Genomic DNA, 22,654 nt, shown 5'->3' on the forward strand with positions numbered 1-22,654 from the left:
TGACAGCCCGGACGGTCCACCCACTCCAAGACGCGAAGAACAACATACAGAGACAGCAATGGCAATTTTCCGTCACGCTCTCACTGGCAGTTCAGCCCCGAAGGCAATTCGTCTACACGCGTGGCTGCAAGGGTGCGAGGTCCTCGTTCTGGTGGACTCGGGGAGTTCAACTTCCTTCCTCGTGCGGGCCTCGCTTCCTCACTGTCAGGCGTGGTACACTTGCGTCGGCCCTGCCGTGTCAAGGTAGCCGACGGAGGCGAACTCTGCTGTGTATCTCACATTCCCAAGTGCTGTTGGACAACACAGGGCCAAGAATTTACCACCGATATGAAGATATTACCGCTTGGAGCTTATGATGCCATTGTGGGCATGGACTGGCTAGAAGAACACAGCCCCATGAACATGGACTGGCGTGGCAAGCATATGTTGATTACCACACCGCAAGGGCCGGCTCATTTGCAAGGTCACTCAGATGGCGTCCCTCCATGTTCAGAAATCAACGGCCTGCAACTGTACTCTCTTCAGCGACAGGGGGCTTTGTCCCAGGTCATTCAGCTCTGCCAAATCACAGAGGGGGATGAAATTTATGCACCAACTCCTGACAACATCCAGGCCGTCATCGACCAGTTTTCAGATGTCTTTGGTGAGCCTACGGAGCTGCCCCCGCGCCGCGCGTGCGATCATCGGATACCTCTCATGCCCGGCGCTCAACCGGTGAACTTGCGGCCGTATCGGCACAAGCCAGAGCACAAGGATGAGATAGAAAAACAAGTGCGAGAGATGCTGAAGGCTGGAATTATACAACGCAGTCATAGCCCTTTCTCTTCGCCGGTGATCCTAGTCAAGAAAAAAGATGGAACGTGGCGACTGTGCGTTGACTACAGACACCTTAACGCAATGACAATAGTGGGCAAGTACCCGGTGCCAGTGATTGAGGAGCTGCTTGATGAACTACACGGCGCCCAGTGGTTTTCCAAACTAGACTTGCGCGCCGGGTACCACCAGATAAGATTGGCAGAGGGAGAGGAATTCAAAACAGCTTTCCAAACGCACTCGGGGCACTTTGAGTTCAAGGTGCTGTCATTCGGGCTAGCAGGAGGGCCAGCCACTTTCATCGAAGCTGTGACTGATACTCTACAGCCACTACTGCGTGAGTGTGTGTTGTCATTCTTCGACGACATATTGGTGTTCAGCAAAACATTAGAGGCACATGCAGAACACCTCCGACGGGTCTTCACCCTCTTGCGCCGTGATCAATGGAAGGTGAAGCTGAGCAAGTGCGCTTTTGGGCAGCAGCGGATCTCTTATCTGGGGCATGTTATCAGCGCAGAAGGCGTTGCCACGGATCCAAGCAAAATCAAAGATGTGGTAGCTTGGCCGACTCCGACCAATGTCAAAGAAGTGAGACAGTTCTTGGGTCTAGCTGGGTACTATCGCCGCTTTGTCAGGCAATTCGGTATTCTGGCACGTCCCCTTTTCAATCTCCTCAAAAAAGGGACACCATTTGTGTGGACGGATAACATTGAGCAGAGCTTTCAACTCCTCAAGACGAGCCTGACATCCGCCCTAGTCCTTGCCTTACCCAATTTCCAGAAACAGTTTACAGTGGAGACGGATGCGTGCGATACAGGAATCGGCGCGGTATTGCAGCAAGAGGGGCACCCTATCGTGTTCATGAGCAAAGCACTCTGCCCAAAATACCGAGGCTTATCTACCTATGAGAAAGAATATTTGGCTATTATCGCTGCAATAGATCAATGGAGACCGTACCTGCAGTCTGCAGAGTTTGTGATCAAAACGGATCAGCGCAGGTTGGTGTATCTGCAGGAACAGCGACTCAGCACACCGTGGCAACAGCGTGCATTTACAAAGCTATTGGGGCTCCAATACAAGATCAGCTACAAGAAGGGAAGCGAGAACAGCGCGGCAGACGCCCTTTCTCGCCTTCAGCAAACAGAACAAGTCTTGGGCATCTCAAGTTGTCAGCCATCCTGGCTTGACGACATTGTGGCCAGTTACAATGCCAATCCACAAGCACAACGCCTACTCGAATAGCTAGCTGTTAAGCCAGACCCCAAGGGGCGTTCGCTCTGTCCCAGGGAGTGCTGCGATTTCGCGACCGCATCTGGCTTGGCGGGAGCACCTCTCTACAGCAACGAATCATCTCTGCTTTTCATGACAGTCCCGTCGGCGGGCATTCGGGTTTCCTTGTCACCTACAAACGCATCCGGCGGCTCTTTGCTTGGCCCAAGATGAAGCATCACATACTCCAGTACGTCCAGTGTTGCACAATCTGCCAACAAGCGAAATCTGAACGGGTTGCTTCCCCGGGGCTGCTACAACCTCTCCCAGTTCCTTCTGCACCATGGGATATGATTACAATGGATTTCATTGACGAACTTCCCCAATCAGGTCAGGCGAACTGCATTTGGGTTTTGGTCGACAAAATGACCAAATTTGCCCATTTCCTTCCACTCACCCACCCATATACTGCTTCTCGAGTGGCTTTTCTCTACATGCAACGCATCTATCCCATCCATGGGTTTCCTCAGTCCATTGTTTTCGACCGTGATCCGGTCTTCACAAGCCATTTTTGGCAAGAACTTTTCCGCCATGCTGGTACTGAGCTTCGGATGAGCACTGCCAACCACCCACAGACCGACGAGCAATCCGAGCGCGTCAATCAATGTCTTGAAACTTTCCTCCGGTGCTTCACTCACTCATGTCCAAAAAGATGGAGCCACTGGCTTCCTTTGGCGCAATTTTGGTATAATGCTGCTCCACACTCAGCCATCCAAATGACTCCGTTCAAAGCCATGTTCGGCCATGAACCACGCCATTGGGGAATTACTGCTACCAATGCTTGCTCCGTCCCAGCACTACAGACTTGGCTGGACGAGCGCACTCTTATTCAAGAATTGCTCCAGCAACATCTTCAGCGAGCGCGCCTGCGCATGAAACAGCAAGCAGACAAGAGGAGGTCTGAACGAACCTTTGAGGTCGGCGACATGGTTTTTCTGAAACTCCAACCGTACGTTCAGACTTCAGTGGCCAAAAGAGCAAACCACAAGCTCTCGTTTCGCTACTATGGACCGTATGAGATTGTCGCCAAGATCAATGAGGTGGCGTATAAGCTTGCGCTGCCAGCGCACGCCTCCGTACACCCGGTCTTCCACGTATCCATGCTCCGGCGAGCTGTTCTACCAGGTACGCAAGTTCAACAAACACTGCCAACACCTTCTGATGTACCTGCAGTTCCAGCTGCTGTCCTAGATACACGTTGGCGCCGCAAGAGAGGAGCAATGGTGGAACAGGTACTGGTTAGGTGGTCGGACCCTGCTGTGATCGCCGACACTTGGGAAGACAAGCAAGAACTTCAAGCCCGCTTTCCAGAAGCTGAGGCTTGGGGGCAAGCCTCATCACAAGAAGGAGGGGGTGTCAAGGCCACTGGCAGGAGGGATCCATCAACTGACAGCCTCACGGACCCGTATGCGCCACGGCCCAACCGCCAGCGACGGCCCAACCCAAAGGTGCATGGGCCAGAGTGGGTGTGATCTGCCAAGCGCTCCCTATACCTACACGCTGGCGTAGAAGCGAAGACTCATCCAGTGGATCACGAACCCGGCGGCGGCGGCACCCTGTTCTTCCCCCAATTCATGTATCTGAGATTGTAATCCACTATTGCTACAAGAATTCGTATGTGAGAGTCATAGATCATGTGAGAGTCATAGATCGAGACTTCTCTGCAATTCTGTGGCATAATTTTGAGTTCAACTGAGGTCTATGAGACCTAGTGTGTACCAGTGCGTTATAGCCTGGTGTAAAGGCTGGCCATGGTATTTCATTTGATTGTTAGAGCAATTTGTATGCTGATCTTCGTGTGACAGGGCGGCCATAGCCTTTCGAAAAAATAATAATGATACCGGGACTGTGCAACTGTGCAAGGAAAATATGGTTTGTTCCTAGTAAATTTGTATTTTGTGATATGTTGTTTTTGTTAGCCGGGCAGGATTACTAGATATGTAATGGTATGCTCATTCTATTTTCTCCCCCTTGTTTTATCATCACAGACTGATCAATGGACTTGTAATCTTGTTCACATAAGGCGGTGCTTAGGATAAGGAGTGAACTCTCCTCGGCGGCGACGGACGCATACTTCCAGGAAAATGGCTTCCAACGTGTACACACGCCCATATTAACCACCAGCCACTGCCAGGGTGCTGGCGAGATGTTCCAGGTCACCACCTTGTTCAGCCAGGCCGAGGCTGGAAAAGGAGAACAAGGAGAACCCTGCTCCATCGCAAGCAGACATCGACGCCGCTAAGATGGTTGTCAAAGAGAAAGGGGACATTGTCGTGCAGCTCAAAGCTGCGCAAGCTACTAAGAAAGAGGTCGGCGCCGCTGTGTCGGAGCTCAAGAAGGCGTGTACTGCAAGACTCCAGCTGAGCCTAAAATAAATGATATGCCCCTCTAGAGAGGGGCTGATATAATTATGATAGTGTGCGAATGCGCATAACCGCAGAATTCTGTCTTTTTTTTCGCTTGTCCTTTTGTCATCATGTGTTATGTTCGCCCCTTTCTTGTGCTTCCCATAGAACCAAACAAATTTTGAAATCTGATGTTCCAGTTACCATCTCCCAATTTTACAGAAATCTGCATGTAAACCATTTCAGCAGATCAATAACGTTGCGTCATGTGAATGGCTTGTGGTCATCATGTTACCTTTTTCAAAACACAAAGTTCTGCTGCTCGCACAGTTCTTGTCAAAAACGAAAAACATTATGAAGATCACATGCACAGATACTTGTACTAGTGTTGGGCCATATATATTTGGGCTTCAGTGGGCACTGATGTGCTGCAATACTCCAGCTGAGTCCAGCATTTTCAGCAGGTATCACAGAATGATATGCAATCTAACAGCAGCAGATGAATGTTTTTCAATAATAGTTTAGGATTGCAAATAACAACAGATGATGAATTATTTTCAGCAATGGTTTACCATTGTGCATAATAACAGCACAAGCAAAAAGAATTATAGTGTACCACCAGTCCACCATGCTAAAAGTCAAAAGCAATAGGCTCGTTAACATCACAGCATAAACTTGGAGCATCAGATCAGAAAGAAACACAGCACATGAAAGACAGTGCGGAAACAACAATGCAGTTATTTTTACTGCCTAGTGGATAATTACACCGAGGAACAGAGTTCATCGAAAGGCGAGCGAGCAAGCGGTAAAGCACCTCAAAGTTGCTCACGCAAACTGAAATTCATAAAACAAAAGAGTATACCCCAACTTTCAAGTCCCTTTTATTAGGAACTTCAAAACCCTAGAAAAGGAACTTGGGATCCCATGGTGGGAGCAAGATGCCGCTCGTGCCACCTATTCAAGGGTGCTTGACGATGAAGTTCTGGCGGCTGATGGGGTTCATGATGACCGGCGGCCCAGCAGTGCGAGGCCAGGCCTGGAACTTGGCGTCCGTGGCCTGAAACCACTCCTTGTCGGTCGCGGTCTTGCAAACAGTGCCTATTTCCAAAAGTAAGAAGCAGCGATTAGATGGATCCTTACAAGAGGTTAGGCACAGGCATGCATCCTATGGGCATGTATGTAACAGCATGGTAGTACTCACCTCCAAAGATCTTCTTGTCAGAAACGATTGTGTCGCAGACGTACGCAATGCCAAGGGATCCGACCAACGCGCCGATGATGCACTTTGTCGCCATTGCTACTGCACAATGAAGAGACGAGCAGCACATAAGTATTGTCAAATATAATGCATGCACATGCGTGTAAAATGGCCAGGAAGCATGGCAGGCCACCCCCACTGGCCACTAAGACAATCAGTTGCTTTCGTGATTCGCGTAGACATCGACATGAGCAAGGGTGCAGAACAGAATCAATCCAGTTGAACACAAGATGGTAGAAGAGAATCAATCCAGTTGAACACGAGATGGATCCATTGTGGTATTATTGGGCAAGTGAAGGGGCATGCATCTAGTGCACATCATGTGGAAGGGTGCAGATGAAGTACCGGTTGTTTGTTGCCCAACAGAAACTAATTAAGAGAGATTATGTTCTCTTTTCAACATGCATATATATCTGGTGCGTGGATGTGTAGAGATTTAATAACCACCCAAAGCTTGTTCGCCGGCGAAAATTAGCCAGATTTGTGCCCATTTCAACATGCATCCTAGACACAGCAGACATGTATCATCATATTCAAAAAATGAAACCAGGCACGCATGAACAAGCACGATTCGAGATACACACACACAGCGCACCGCGACGCGGGCTTCGACACGGATCAGGCGGGAAACAGCGACATGTGACACAGATTTGCGGCAGCGGCGAATCGGGGGAAAGGACGGGCCACCGGAGATCCGGGCGTGGCGGGGGGAAACAGCGGGTTTACCTGGCCGGCGAGGTGGGCGGGGGCTTCGAACCCTAGGAGGGGAGGACGCGGAGCGCGGCGAGGAGAGAGAGCTACGGGGAGAGATCGAGGAGGGAAGAGAGAGGTGGGTAATTAATAGCGAGGAACTGAGAGGTCCATCTGGAGGGAGAGGGATGAGGATGCGCGTGGGGCCGGGCGTGTGCGGAGCCGTGTGATCTGGAAAGAGCGGTGGATGATGGGTCTCTGTGACGTGGAACCGAGGACGGAGAGGCCACGTCGACCACAACTAGAGTCTGAAGAACATTTTTTTTTTTTTTGCGGAAAGAGTCTGAAGAACAATTGTTCAATGTAAAATTTGTCTTAATACAATTGAGTTCAATTTTTTGCAAACTATCAAATGGTTGGGAAACTAAGAATGAAAATACGCCGTGTGTGGTAAATTAATAATAATATTTTTTTTAGAGATACGGTCCAACTCAACCTCAGCATCTCGCTAAATGGCCAACCCGCAAAATCAATTTACGGTTAGCCCTAAATTGATTTTGCGGACACGTTTTGCCCGGCGGAGAATAGATACAGTAAATTTAAAAACTTAAAGATAACATGTTCGCATTACAATCCGGACCTCGCCGGAGTTAAAAACACACACATAGTTCATCACTACACACACGCATCCTAGACGGGGGAGACGGCGGCGGTTCACGACGGCTTCACGCCGAGGTGGTACTCGCAGGCGGACTTGTACACCGTGTACGTGAGCTGGTACTCCGCGTCCACCTCCTCGAAGCGTGCAGCGACGCCCTCTTTGCTAGTGTCGATCGCCTCCTTCGCGACGAATCAGGCCTTCTCAGAGTAATTGTGGAAAAAAATCTGTGGCTCAAAGTAATAATATTTGATTGGAGCATAAATGTGTCTTCTGCATTCACATCTATGTACTTGCGATTTCACAAACACACCTTGTTGAAACGAATAAGTTTGCAACATCTCATTAAATTGCACTTGCGTGCTGTAGTACTTGCCACTTTTTTTTAGAACGAAGGTTCAAGGGGGAGCCCGGCTTTGAATTAACAAAGCCATCAACCGGCCAGGATTACAACCATTGCATTACAAACTCGAACAAACAAAAAACAAGAACACGGCAAGATACAAGGGTGCTGGTAGGCAACTCTCAAAACCTCACTCACTACAGCTAGTAAGATAGCACAAGATAAGCACAGCTGAAGCACGCAGAGGCCCTCGTCCATACAGGAATCACCAGGGAAGAAGAAATAGGGCTCCGGGAAGCGCCTGCTGTCAAGGATAGGCTATGTCGGCACCAAACAACCAGGCCCTGGAACAACATCTTCATCCATTCCCACTGTCGAAGAAGGCCCCTGCCTCCTCACCTGGCTCGAAAGTGTACTTACCACTTAGGCACTTAGAGCATCTCCACTCGTTTGCCCCCCCCCCCAGCCGGTTGGGGTCGTGCCGGCGGAAATTTTGACATGGGGGGCAAAGTTTCCCAGCCGTGCCCCCATCCAACAGTTAAAAGAAAAGAGAGATCTCTTAAAAAAAGAAAAAGAAAAAGAAAAGAGAGGAAGGAGGCAGCGAGCAGGCGCGGGCGAGCTGGAGGCATGCACGTGGGTGGGCCCGGGAGGAAAAAGAGATGAGAGAGAGGAGAGAGGGAGTACGAGGCTGACAGTGAGCATGTTGTGTGTAAATAATAGCGCCGGCGCCACTGGTTGCGCCCCCTCCCCCCCCCCCCCCGGCTCCCTGGGTTTGTGTTGAGATCGCCGGATGTAATTTTGGCCAAATCCAGCGCAAAACGAGATGTTGGGGGCACGACTGGGGCAATTTTTCGCTGCCAGCCCAAAAAAAGCCTCAGGGGGGCGCTAGGGGCTGGGTGGAGATGCTCTTAGCGTATAGGGCGGGGGAGGCCAAACAGGACTAACCAATAAATTTAGATAAATATATTCAACAACAGGAAAAGAACACCAAGTGGTGGCGCATCAACACTGGCCATACGCAAAGAGAACGGCAAGCAAAAATCCCCAGTAGCACCCACCGTCACCTCCTTGGAGCACCCACCAACCGGGGCACCAATCCTTCCATCGGAGGCAGCAAGCAGGCAGCACCATATTCAGTCCAACCGGAGCAGCAGGCAGCAGAAGAGCTGGAGAAAGAGAAGCTGAAGGTGGTGATCTATACTCCCATAACCGGAGTTGCCATGTGTTCATGTCACATGTGTGGCACTTATCAGAGTCCTTTTTAAAGCCCGCAAGCTCAAATAACTGCATATCAAATCGAAGTTTATATAAAAACTAGATGACCTATTGCGCCAATTGGCAGAGACCAACCGCAGTGTGAAAGTTAAGCAAACTATTTGAAGGATTTTGTCCTCAACTGTTTGCAAATAATTATGTTCATACGGACAATCATTCATAGAAATGCAATGTGAACGTTGGGCTTCTTTTGTTTGTGTCCTGTTAGGCGGGTTGTTGGACCGAGCCGTGACTTCTCGCTGCCACATCCCCTTGACTGAAAGACCCTATTGGCCCGGACGGTTGTGAGAAAATGATCTGATGCACCATTGGCGCAAAGATCAACTTCATCCAAGAATTGAAACATTTATTGCAACCAAAAATTTAGGTGAAATATTTGACAACTTTCCATTCTTTTGCATTGGTCTGCTTTGGGTTTTTTCTTGTTTTCTTTGTTCTTTTTTGGTTTTTGTTCTTTTTTGTGTTCATTTGTTTCTTTGACGGGTTTCACTATTTTCATTCTCTTTTGCTTTGGTTTTCTTGTTTTTCATTTCATTTTCTATTTTTCCTTGGTTTTCTTCGCTTTGCTTTGTTTCTTTCTCGGGTTTCTTTGTTTCTTTTCGTTGGCTTCCTTCGTTTTTCTTTTTCTTTGTCGATTTACATCAGGTATTTTCAATACTCAACACATAACTACTTTTCTCAGTACACAATGTATTTTTCAGTGTACATGTGAAACATTTTGGTAACTCACGTTGACTATTTTTTGAATACATGGTGTATATTTTTCCTTAAATAAAAGTTTTAAACACTTTTTTTAATACATGGTCAACCTTTTTCAAATTCATGGTGAACATTTCTTTAATAAAAATAAGATTTGTTCACACAAAATAAAAAAAATTGCATATACATCAGGAACATTTTTTAAATATAGAATTAGGTATTTTAATAATATGTCTATTTTTATGTCTATTTTTATTTAATGTATGTTGTATATTTTTCATATATATCAGGAAAAATATAGATGTTTACATTTCATAAATACATAATCAACATTGTTTTCATATACATTGTATAATTTTTGTATACATTGTTTTGTATACGTGAGAAACATTTTTCTTTACACATTTAACATTTTTGAAATGTTGTATTTACATTCTTCAAATACTTGATTAACACTTTTCAAACGCTTGATCATGTATTTTAAAAATACATGACAAAGGTTTCTCATACATATTGCATATTTTTATACATTTTTTGTGTATAATGAGAAACATTTTTTATTCACATTTAATACTTTTAAATGCTTGGTTGTTTTTTCCAGAAAAATAAGTGACAATGTTTTTAATATACATTTAGATTATTTGAAAGTATAAACATAAAAAGGAAAAAAAAGAAGAAAAAATATGATAAAATGTAAAATAGAAAAAGGAGGTTGTGGCTTGGCTCCCGCACGCTGGGCAGGCCCAGTACAGCGCTCTGGAAAGACTGCCGTATGTCTCGCTGTAAGAAGACAACGGGCGCGCCCATTAAAACCGGCCGATGCTCCAATTTTTTATTTGTTTTTCGAGCACTATTTTATTTTCAAGGTTAGCCGGCTGCATCAGCCAGCAGGTGAAGATATTCCGTTGAGAATATGCGTCGCCATCGCCCGTGCGCCATAAATATCCTGCCGAGGGAAATAAAAAATGGACGGAAAAAATTCAATGTCAATTTGCGGGTGAATCAAACTTTGTCCACCTTTGTAGAGCAGCGACTAACAAGATCGCCTACTAGGCTACTACTACGCGTTTATCCGAAATCGTAGCATCACAGGCCGACGGTGCATGTGCGCCGAAGCAGCGGCCTGTGATTGCAAAGTATTCACTACTGTATAGGGGCAAGGCCGTGCCTTTGCTTTGTGGGGGTGGGGACCTGGTGCTATGTGTGTAGCGAGTTCGTCGACCCGGCAGCCCGAGGGGTCGGTCTGGCCTCGGATTTTGGCGCATCGTTTGTGGTCTGCGGGCGGGCGTCTTGTGTAGCATGGGTTATAAGGCGTAGCGTTGTGCAGCGGTGCGGCTCGCCTGCGAGTGGTGGACTGGTAGTGTTAAACTCGATTTGTGTGTTTGTATGCACTTGGGCGGCTACTGATGGAACTGATCGGATGCGTCGGCGGCCAAGTAGTGTAAAATTGCACACAAAGTTGGACGTGACCTACCTGCAGTTGCCTCGACCTGAAGATGCGATGCGAGAGCATAATTGATTTGCTGCCAAAAATTGGTTTGCTGCTAAAAATGGCGGCCAAGTACCTTGCCATGTTGTCGGATCCGTCGCCATGAACAACACGGCATGCCAGTGCTCCAGTGCCCGGCGTGTCAAACAACAACAGTTGGAGGAGCAGGCTGGCGACAGATGAAATCTGCCGGAGGATAGGAAAAAGGTTTATTCCATTTCCACCCAGGTAGAATATGCTTGCGTCGCCATCAATCGTGCGCTTAAGACTGACTACTACGCCTATGTAGGGAGGGGGGGGGGGGGTCAATGAAGTGAACTGTGGCCATGTTTATAGAATGAACGGCGAGTTGGATCCGCAGGTACGTCGACATCTGAAACTGAACGTTCCAGAATGGCGAGTTCGTTATTTTCTCCGTAATTATTGCATGGTCGGTCACTCAGTAGCTGGTGGCTAAACTTGATTTTTAACATTTTTCAAACACTTGATTAACACTTTCTATATAATTGATTAAATAATTTTAAATACTTGATAACATAAGTTAAATGTTCAATTACCATTTTAAATACAAGATTAATTACTTTCATATAAATTTGTATTGATTTTTATACATTTTTTCATATACATGAGAAATATTTTCTATACACATTTAACATTTTTCAAATGCTTGATTAACATTTTCCAAATACTTAAATAACATTTTCAAAATCTTTCATTATCAATTTTTAAATACATGATTAACTATTTCATACACATTTGCAAAAAAATATAAAAAGTTCGTATACGTGAGAAACATTTTTTCTATATACATTTAGCATTGTTTAAACGTTGGTTAACCTTTTTCCGACAGTTGATTAATACACAATAAATGCTATTCATACACATTTGAAAAAATATTCATTTTTTGTGTAAATGAGAAACAATTTTATGCATACTTAATACTTTTTAAATGCCTGGTTAACATTTTCCAAAAATATTTACTTAAGAGTGTTTTTAATATACATTTAGAATATTTGGAAGTATAAATAAAAATAAAAATAGAAAGATAGAAAAAAGTGATAACAAAAAAGAAAAAGAAAAACAAGAAAAAATTGAAGTTGTGTCTCGGCTCCCGCACGCTGGGCTGGCCAAGTACAGCGCTTATTTCAGGCGAGGCTGCCCGTAAGCAAGACAACAGGGGCGCCCATTAAAACCGGCCGGTGCTCCACTCAGAGTATGGGTCGAGCGCTATTTTTTTTTTCGATTAGCCGGCTGCACCAGCCAGCCAGCAGGTGAAGATATTCCATTGAAAATATGCGTCGCCATCGCCCGTGCGCCATAAATATCCTGCCGAGGAAATAAAAAATGAGTGGAGGAATGGCCGGTCAAACTTTGGCCACATCTATATCTACTAGTAAGATACACGTGCATTGCATGCATGAGATTTGGTAACCAAATTATGAATAAATACCACATTATAGTATCTAAGCTTTGAGTCATATATGCATGATGTAGATGTTCGTTTAATTCTTATAGTTCATCTCTTCCAAAATCAATTAGTTTTATAATATATATATATTATTTTTTTAAAGATTCATGGAATTGTGCATATATGACTCAAAACTTACATGCTATATAGTGCTATAATGTGGCAGAATCAATAGTGCTATATAGTGCTATAATTGTGCATATATGACTGAAAGCTTACATCCTATATAATCTATTTCAATATTCATGAAACATCATGCATCTATTTTAAAATTAATGAAATTGGACATGTGGCAGAATCTGATGGAATGTAGATGATATCCAACGGCCAGTAATGCTTGGATTTGCCATCTCCGTACCGTCGGATTGGCTTCTTCCAACTACCAATTTTGAAAGTTGTTCGCACACTATATAGGGGTATAGATATCTATACCTATACCAATATAAACAGACCCGAAGAGGCAGATCCAATTAATCTCGACCATCAAATTATATCAATCCAACGACGTAGACTGCTTCAATGTCGAGCGTCTAACACGTTTAGCGTGCAGTTAATTTCATGCCTAATATAGTGTTAATCACATAATAACACGCAAATAATATCCTACTTAATATCCGCGTGCACTTAATATACTTCTAAATTAATACGCATTGCATATACGCATTGACTAATTTGTAGAAGAGCGAGCAACGACATCACGTAGTATTGTGCGTTTATCCGAAACCGTAGCATCACAGCGTGAAGCCGCACCAATTTCCACGTGCCTGTCAGCTCAAACATCTGACGGAGTACACTACTGCTAATCCCTGCGGAACCTAAAGATACCAGCTCAAACACGATAGCCCCAGCGAGCAAAAGGGCGACGACTTGACATGCGGTGTGTCGATGACGACTTTTCTTGCTTATGCCTTTCATGTCATCCTTTTAAATAATACTATTGACCTCTCGTGACCCCACATCGCTTCTCCCGGCGGCGGCAGGGGAACCCTAGCCGCGCCGCCTCGGCCCCCTCCCCGCCCCGTCCCACCTCCTCGCCGCCGCCGGAGGCAGCCGCCGGGCAAGGCGGGGGCGCCAAGAATGGTGGCGGCGGGGTCTCGGCCGCCCTGTCTCTGCGTGGGGAGTCCCGGATCTAGAGCGAGCGGCTTCTTTTGGCGAGGCACGACGGGCTCCGGCAAGTAGCCGTGCGGGCGGTGGATCTGACGTCCTGGCCGCGCGGGCGGCGGGATCCCGGTGGTCGTTGGCGGCTGGCGGCGACTTCTACGGCGGTCGGTGCGCGCGATCTGGCGCCTCCCCTCCTCCCCTGTTCGGCGTGCGGGCCAGTCTGGTCAGGCCGCGCTTCCCTTGGTCATCGGTTCTGTACAGGAGGCGCTACTGGTGGTGGGGATCTAGTTCGGGCAAAATCCCTGGCCGGCCGCGCCGATGGCGACGCCTAGGGCGCTGTTCCCCTCATTGGAGGCGTCGGTATGGACTGATCTCCTCATTTCACCTTCCCCTAGGTCTCCCGGGCGAAAGCCCTAACTTTATTGGGCGGCGGCGGCGCTCACGGCGCCGTTACCTTCTTGAAGGCGCCGCTTTAGGAACCTTGGGGTTGGGTGGCACTTGTGGGTGGTGGGCGACGGCGGTGATGCGGACCTATCCTAGCATGGATCTACGTCCGTTGTTTGAAGATGGACTCGCGTAGGTGGAGGTCGTCGTTTGGCGTCGTGGTGACGTCCATGGCGGAAGACCTTTCAATTCTCGCGTAGGTGGAGGTCGTCGTTTGGCGTCGTGGTGGCGTCGATGGCGAAGGACCTGCTAAGGTTGACACCTCAGTCTGCTCTGAAGATGGATCAGTGGAAGATGGCGGCGACGACACATGTGAGTGCGTCAGACCGGTTTGTGCCGCGGGCCCGGTAGATGGCTCGGTCGGGGCCTGGCTTTAGATGTTAAGCTTAGGTGAGAGGTCTAGGTATATGGCCTGGCTTGCATCCCTTCATCCTATGAATAGGACTGGCGGCAGATGTTGCCAAGAGACGGATTCAGGCAGTTCTACTTTATAAAGTCTTCGGAAATAATTAATAAAATGGGCGCATGCATCTTCCAGATGCAGAGGCCGGGGGTCATCCTTCTTTTTTTTAAATGCATGCGAGGAGAGGTCATATCCGATCTGTCCCGCTCGTGGAAAGCTAGCCAGGCCACCATGTCCGGTTCACACCATGCGAATTGCACAGCACGCCAACATCGTTCCGCTGCGTGTCTCGGCCAACGTATGTGCTACCATCATCGTCCAGGTCTCCACGCAACAGGTGGGCGGCCGACGGATGGCAGGTGTTGTTTTCAGATGTGTAAAGCATTTGGGCTAGGCTGCTTTTCAAACTTTTGGTTTGGTTGGGCCAAGAGATGGATTAGACAGACAGAGGCAGATTAAAATAGTTTGTTAAGCTGACGGACAAGTTTTTGTTAGGGCGGCTGCTTAAACAAAATGCTGAGGTGCATGCTTGCCCTCGACTCCACCGTGTGGTCGGTCTCGTCTCTGCAGTTTGCGTGGTCTTGAGGCTCGTCGCTTCGGGAGGCTATTGTTATCGGTGATTTTCGCCATCTTTCTGGACCCAAGGGGTGTAGCTAGGCACGTGTAAGCAGTCTGCCTGGCTGCACAGCCATCTCAAAGATCAATGTTGCCTTCCATGTAACACGTCGGCTCAGAGCGGTCGTTTTCTATCCATCCGTCCACGTCCACCTTCGCTTACCACTGAATCGCGCCGACGTACAGATCCCTTACTGTTTCCTGTGACTGTCATAATCGCAGCAGATAAACAGGGTTAGTGAAATCATCAAGACATATCAGGTCGTAATTGTTACAAGGAGTAGAGAACGCATCGCTGACCCTGACCCTGATCATCTTCCTTCTCACCACGATAGTCAACGGTCAATGCCTCATTTCTACTAGCAGAGAACTGCCTTGAGGGTTTTATTTCAATTGTCTGAAACTTACTGTACCTTGTATCTATCGTCGTTCGATCCGTTCCGTCCGTGGCCAAGTGAACAACGCGTCACGCCACTGTTCCGCGTGCCAGAGGAACGTAACTATTGTTGGGAACAGTTGGAGGAGCAGGCTGGTGGAAATATGAAGTCGGCCATCGGATAGAAAAAGGCTTATTCCACACAAATATAATATGCTTGCGTCGCCAATGATCGTTCGTTTAACTAGCATCAAGCTTCTCTCAAGACTGACTACTATGTTTGGAGGGGGGATAATGCATGGCCGGTCAATTTATGGGTAAATGAAGTGAACTGTCGCCACCTTTCTGGAAGGAATGGCAAACTTGTTATTTGTTTTGGTAACTATTGCACGGTTGATTGGAGCTCTTCGTCTAGGTGATGGTCAGAGCCGTACCTAAGAATTTCGAGGCCCTGTGCAAAATTTAAAATCAGGCACTGCATATAATCATATAATTTAATTACAAAAACAATTTACATATTTCACAGAGTTATGCCCAGAAATTATATCTAATCAAAAAATGAATCTTAAAATTTGATTTATGCCTTTAATTTTCGCTGAAAACTGGCATCTCCTTTTGTGTTTTTTGGTAATATACTTATCTCCGTTCCCAAATATCAAACATAATATGGAGTCAAAATTTTATATTTCTTACACTAGCCCCTAAAAAAATTGTTGCATTTGTTGAAATTTTTGTGCGGATAGCTTTGATGTGGAAATTTGTTTTTCACAACTGTATTCGGACAAAGATTTGCAGCTGAAGTTGCTTATTTGCTGCAAACTGCGGAAAATCCAAAAAAAATTTCCATTTTGAAAATTAAAGAGCTTACATAATCTTCAATTGTTTCTTAAGCATTCATTTTGGAAGCTGCAAAATAATAATTGATGAAGGTGATGATTGGAGAATCAAGGAGTATCCTTCAATCTGAAGAGGAGAGAGAAGGGGGGACACGCACGGGATGGAGTAGGAGTGCTACTCGTCTTGGTGCGTAGATTGCTGAGACTAGCCACAATGGAGAGTAACATACACTAGTAACATACACATATCCTTAAACTATGTTACTACCTTCATAGTAGATAATAACATAAGTGTGGTGTCATGCAAAGCTTCATTTATTAGGTTATAGACTCATATTGCATTGGGACATGTGATGTTACAGTAACTAGCTAATTTACTCAAACTACCTCTCTCCTCATTAACTCATTGCCACATAAGCAAATTTGCTGAGTTGGACTCGAAGTTACTCCCACTGTGGCTAGTCTGAAATAGCATGCAAGTGCTTGTGCACTAGTACTACTAATGCATTATTATTGCACATAAACTTCAATTAGTACTTGTACTCAATCAAATCTAGGGCCCCTCCGATCTGGAGGCCCTGTGCAGGCGCACACCCTGCACAGGCTTCTGGTCCGGGCCTGGTGATGGTATTCTCGTGCAGCTCAAGTTGACGGATGCCGGAGCGGCGGCTCCGAATGATGGAAGTGCGCCGAGGCGATGGCCTCGGATTGCAAAGCATTCACGACTCTATGGGGCAGGGTCGTGCCTTTGCTTTGTGCGGGTGGCGACTAGGTGCTGCGTGGGTAGCGAGTTCGTCGACCTGGCGGCCTGAGGGGTCGGTCTGGCTGCTAGGTCGGGGCAACGGCCTTGGATTTTGACGCATTGTTTGTGGTCTGCGGGCAGGCGTCTCGTGTAGCATGGGCTATAGCGTGCGGCTCGCCTGCGAGTGGTGGAAGCCAGAGCGGAGGTTCCGGATCCGAGGGTGTGTGTTTTGGTGCGGTTATAGCCTTGTGTCATGTGGTCGATGAGGCATCATTGTCTGTGCGGTTTTTGGCCTAGTTTCCTTTATAAACTGAGCCGCTATATTAGGTTTTCGATTCGGTTTCCCTTATAAACTAAATCGAACTCTTGGCTTGTTGGCCACTTTAAGTAATATATTCAGGTGAGAAACTTTTCCCCGGTGATTATTGAAAACAGAAAAACTGTTGCACGATTGATCGCTCAGTAGCTGGTAGTGTTGAACTGGATTTGTGTGTTTGTATGCACTTGGGCAGCTACTGATAGAACTGATCGGCACACGAAGTTGGACGTGACCTGCCTGCAGTTGCCTTGCAGATCTGTTTAAAAAAACAAGACTTGAAGATCTGTAAAGAGTTGTCTTTTTATCTGTCTGCTTCACACAATCGTAATTAGTCCAGGAGTAGCGGTGGACAATAAACATAAACAGATCCTTGCTGCTTTCGTGTCACCAACGTAGCAGCTTAACACAGGGGGCAGTGAAATCTTCAAGATCGGGGTCAGCGGTCAACGCCGGGGAATGTGAACCATTACGGCCTGCCTTTCAACTTCCATCCCCTTTCCTCAAACTTGCCTTGCAAGCTTTGGTTTGCTCTTCTTCAAGAGAAGCCACAGCCCACAGGTTGTCTCATCCGTCTGCACCTTGATGAGAAAGAAACACCACCACTATTTCGGGCCGGGTTCGTTGAGGACCGAACTGGACGGCAGGACTCCCGGTCGCCGTCGCCGGAGCCAGGGCCACTACGGGCCCGTGCTCAGTTGGCTACCGCTGCTGTTCAGATTAGATATGCAATGAGAATGGAATATGCGTCGCCATCAAGCCTTAACTACGTCCTCCCAGCAAAATCCAGTACTAGTACATACAGAAATTCAAAGAAAGCAGTACTACTGGAGTACATGAAAATGGATGGGAAAACGACTGGCCACCTTTCTACAATGGCGAGTAACGGCATCACGTGGTATGTTGCCATCCAACATTTTTCCACGTGTATCCCAAATGCCGGAGAGAGGAAGAGCCGTCGGATTCCCGCCAAAGCCGGGGAAGGAAAATATCTTCTGAAATGCTATAATTGTCCCAGCGAAAGCCCTTTTATCGTTCCACGAATCTTGGCACGAAGATTTTTTGGACTCGTTAGCTGTAACACTCTTCCTGACGAACGCTACCATGTTGAAATCTCAAAAAAAAAAAAAACACGCTAGGTGAACTCAAACTCGTGTGACAGTGGTGGGTGTGCTTACCACTTGGAACAGAGAGGGGTTTGTTTACACTTGCCACAAAACTGCTATATGTATATGAAACGTATTTGTTTTAAATTTGTTTTCCCATTTGGAAGTTCGGCCGGAAAAACATTTAGAAAATCCTGGAAAAAGTTATTGTCTTTTTATACGGAAATGCCGTTTAGTGACCGAGCTACAGGTGCTCGGTATCTTGTGCGTCAGTCTTTGTGGAGATGAGGCGGAGGCCCGTATTAGTCTAACGTATTTAATCCTTCAGCATTCTTGTTATTTATGTATCTAAATTTTCTGAGACACGCGCGCGCGCACACACATCTGTTATACCAAAATATTTCTTGATGTATCTAAATTTTCTGAGACACGCGCGCGCGCACAGACACTTCTGTTGTGCTAGGAGACAATGCCGATCAATTGCCGATTTTTCTCCTCCCAATCATGCCATAGCCAGAGAATTTAACGTACTATCTCGTTTTGGCACCGGATTACCTCGTACCAAGTTTGCTACTCCCTTTTATCTTAATTAATTGAAGCAACGTTTATACAACATTATATAGATGTTGTATATAGTCTGCGTCAATTAATTTAGATCGGGGGAGTATCACACTTCCAAAATAGAAAAAATAATTCACCATTTGCGTCAAACAATTTTTAGTTTTCCCAGCATAACTAATTTGTTGTTCGATTCTCTGGTCCAGTTCACATTTTGTTATCATATTTTTCCAACAAGTTAGCAACTTTTGCTGTATGTTCTGGTATTTGTCACAGTAAACCCATTTTTTTATTTGGTATATAGCATAAATCTGCTCTGACACGCATAGTCCAGCAGCAAGAGCCGCTCGTAGTGTCCAGCAGCTGCATGCATGGTCTCTCTGCAGTCGCAGCGACTCAAACATTGCTCTGACACACAGAGCAGCCAGCCGTCAGCACATCAACGCACCTCATGTTCATGACATGACTGGACATATCCAACGCCCATGTACACAACACATGGCACCGATGTATTTCAATAAACTAGTCCGCGTATTATACTAAGAAAGACAGGCTGCACAGATCGCAACGAGACAACGACTGGACAAGATAAAGAGAGCCATGTAGCTCGGCCTCTAAAACGCCTCTCTCCTTTTTATACAACTTCTTTTTAAAACTTGCCATGTTTTGGTACGAAGCATGAAAATCTAATGAGAGCAGCCACGTGGTCGTCTACTCCCAACCGGCGAAGAGAGGAGAGAAAAACGTTTACTTTATTCCGCTTCCTGAAACTATATCCGACGAAGATACTATCATCTACTCCCTCTGTTCCAAAATACCTGTCGTGGTCTTAGTTGTATTTTGGAACGGAGGGAAGGGAGTACCACTAATCCCTGCCGAGTCTAAAGATACCAGCTCAAACACGTGAGCCCCAACGCGCAGAAGGGTGAGGACGTGACACGCGGTGCGTCGATGCCGACCTGTCCTGCCTTTATCCCTTCGTGGCTGTCCACCATGCATGCATGCCAGGAAGAGGAAGACCGTATCCGATCTGTTCCGCTCGTGGAAAGCTAGCTAGGCCACCATGTCCGGTTCACACCAGGCGAATTGCACAGCACGCCATCGTTTCGTGCGTGTCTCGGCGAACGTATGTGCTAGTGTCATCGTCCAGGTCTCCACGCAGCAGGTGGGCGGCCGACGGGTGGCAGGTGTTGTTTTCAGATGTGTAAAGCATTTTGTTAGGCTGTTATTTTCAGACTTTTGGTTGGGTTGGGCCAAGAGATGGATCATGGATGAATTAGACAACGGATTAAAACAAACACCCGGTTAAGCTGACCGAAAGAAATGTCGGTCTCTGCAGTTTGCGTGGGCTGGAGACTCGTCCCGTCAGGAGGCTATTGTTATCGGTGATTTTTGGCCATCTTTCTGGACAGGATAAGTGAGACCACCGAAGGGGCGCACGCACGTGTAGGCAGCAGCCTGGCTGCACAGCCAACTGAAAGATCAAGGTTGCCTTGGCATGTAAAACGTCGGTTCAGTATTGAGCGATCGTTTTCTATTCATCCGTCCACCTCGCTTACCTGTCCGCTTCACTGAATCGCATCGGAGTACCCCAACCCCAAGTCCAGGAGCAGAGATCCCTTGCTGGTCTCTGTGACCGTCACAAACGCAGCAGATAAACAGGAGTTAGTGATCATCCGCACATACCAGTTGGTATTGGTTACAAGGAATAGGATCGCGAACTCTGACCATGGATGAGTCAAAAACAAGCAGGGCAAGCGTGCAGTCGCTTGGAGCCTGAATAAAAAGGAATCAGGCTGTGATGTACATGTACTGGTCCCATACGATTCTGTTGATTATACAACTGCCAGGCATATCACTGCCGGTAGAGATCGAATGCCAAAGCATGTCTTCCTCCATCTTGCTCCCAACATGTCAACTGTCTCGCAGCAAGAGCAAGTTTACCAGGTTGTCTTTCCACACGACACTTGAAATTGTCTTGCAAAAGCAGCAATAATAAATCACATTCCATTCCAAGGTTGCCTTTTTCCTTCCCACCCGATAGTCATCAACTTAGAAGGAGTGAAGCGTTTTGGTGACAAGCCGATTTTTTTGAAAAAATCAAAATTCAAACTTTCTGGTTTTAAAATATTGTAAAAATATATGCAAGTATACAAGGATAAAATCAATATGTGTGTAAAACTATAGGGTGAAATAGCTCGAAATGCGACCTATGAAAAAAAACAGACAAATTCATGGACTTCAAAGAATAATATAATGTGTTGAAAAGCCTCAGATTTTTTTTTTGCACAATCCTCATTTCAACGTATTTTGTCATGAAATTTACACACATGTACTCCCTCCGTCCGGAAATACTTGTCCTGGAAATTGTTGTATCTAGAGTTATTTTAGTTATAGATACATCCATTTTATCCATTTCTAGGACAAGTATTTTCGGACGGAGGAAGTATATTATACGTTCATGTACATGTGTATTTTTTGTAGTTGTTTAAAAATTAGAAATATGACTTCTAAAAATTGAGACCTACATAGAGCTCGGCCTCCAGAAGCAGTTTTCGGCTTAGAACTGCCTTGCATGTTTTGTTTCACTTGTCTGAAATTCCGCGTGCCAAAGGAATGCAATTATTTTTGGGAACAGTTGGAGGAGCAGGCTGGCGACAGATGAAGTCGGCCAGCGGATAGAAAATGGTTATTCCACACAAGTACGTAGAATATGCTTGCGTCGCCATCGATCGTGCGCTTAACTAGCATCAAGCTTCTCTCGAGACCGACTAATAATATTGCTTCAAATTTGTAAGGAGAAATGCATGACCGGTCAATTTATGCGTAAATGAAGTGAACTGTCGCCATGTTTCTAGAATGAATGGCGAGTTGGATTGGATCAGCAGGTACGTCGCCATCTGGAAAAAAATGGATCGTTTCAGAATGGTGAGTTTGTTATCTTTTCAGTAACTACTAGCAAGATGCCCGTGCGTTATACGGAACATCAAGATGCATTTGTATGAATAGTTTATCTTGTGAGAGAAAATGATGAACGAGGGAAGTCCTTATCTGCAAGTGTGGAGAGAGGTGCGGGTACCTTTTTGTAAAATTGCCATAGTTTGCTTTCGATCCGTCAGATATAGATCGGACGGTCTATATTACACGATTACAAGCACACCATCATCACCAACTCGGTCTTCCATAAGAGTAAAGATAAATAGCAAGATGCTTGTGTGTTGCACGGAACATCAAAATGCATATGTATGAGTAGTTTATCTTGTGAGAGAAAAGAATGAACGAGGGAAGGCCTTATTTGCAAATATGGATAGGGTGTGGGTATCTTTTTGCAAATTTGCCAGAGTTTCCTTCCTATCCATCAGATATAAATCGGACGGATTATATTACAGGATGGCAGGCACACCATCATCACCAACTCTGTTTTTTATAAGAGTAGAGATTGAATGGCCGATCGCCCAGCCAGTAGCTGGTAGTGTTAAACTTGATCTGTGTGTTGGGTCTGCACTTGGGCGGCGACTGACAGAACTGATCGGATTCCTCTTTTTAGTCTGCATATAAGATTTGGTCAAAGTCAAACTCTGTTAACTTTGACTAGGTTTATAGAAAAAATATCAAGATTCACAATATGAAATCAATATTGTTAGAAGCATCATGAAATTAATTTTCATACCATATAGTTTCAGTAATGTAGATGTTGAATTTTTTTTATAAAGTTGGTCAAACTTTATAAAGTTTGACTTTGACCAAATCGTATATGCAGACTAAAAAGAAATGGAGGGAGTAGTAGTATAAAGATGGCGTTCGAAGTTGGACGTTACCTGCGGACGCGGATATTCTGATCCCGAGCTCA

General features: G+C 46.0%; 1 protein-coding gene across 1 annotated transcript; it reads right to left on the reverse strand.

Moving 5' to 3' along the window:
• Positions 1-5,149: 5,149 nt before the first annotated feature.
• LOC109782390 (uncharacterized) lies at positions 5,150-6,615 on the reverse strand. The gene is made up of 3 exons (XM_020341017.4): positions 6,412-6,615; positions 5,629-5,727; positions 5,150-5,525 (listed from the first exon to the last, which is right to left on the reverse strand). Exons 2-3 carry the CDS (start codon positions 5,720-5,722, stop codon positions 5,386-5,388), a joined length of 234 nt encoding a protein of 77 aa, XP_020196606.1. The 5' UTR covers positions 5,723-5,727; positions 6,412-6,615; the 3' UTR covers positions 5,150-5,385.
• Between the last annotated feature and the right edge of the window lie 16,039 nt (positions 6,616-22,654).

Source organism: Aegilops tauschii, chromosome 2 (assembly GCF_002575655.3).
Source record: "Aegilops tauschii subsp. strangulata cultivar AL8/78 chromosome 2, Aet v6.0, whole genome shotgun sequence".
In the NCBI taxonomy this organism is placed as follows: Eukaryota; Viridiplantae; Streptophyta; class Magnoliopsida; order Poales; family Poaceae; genus Aegilops; species Aegilops tauschii.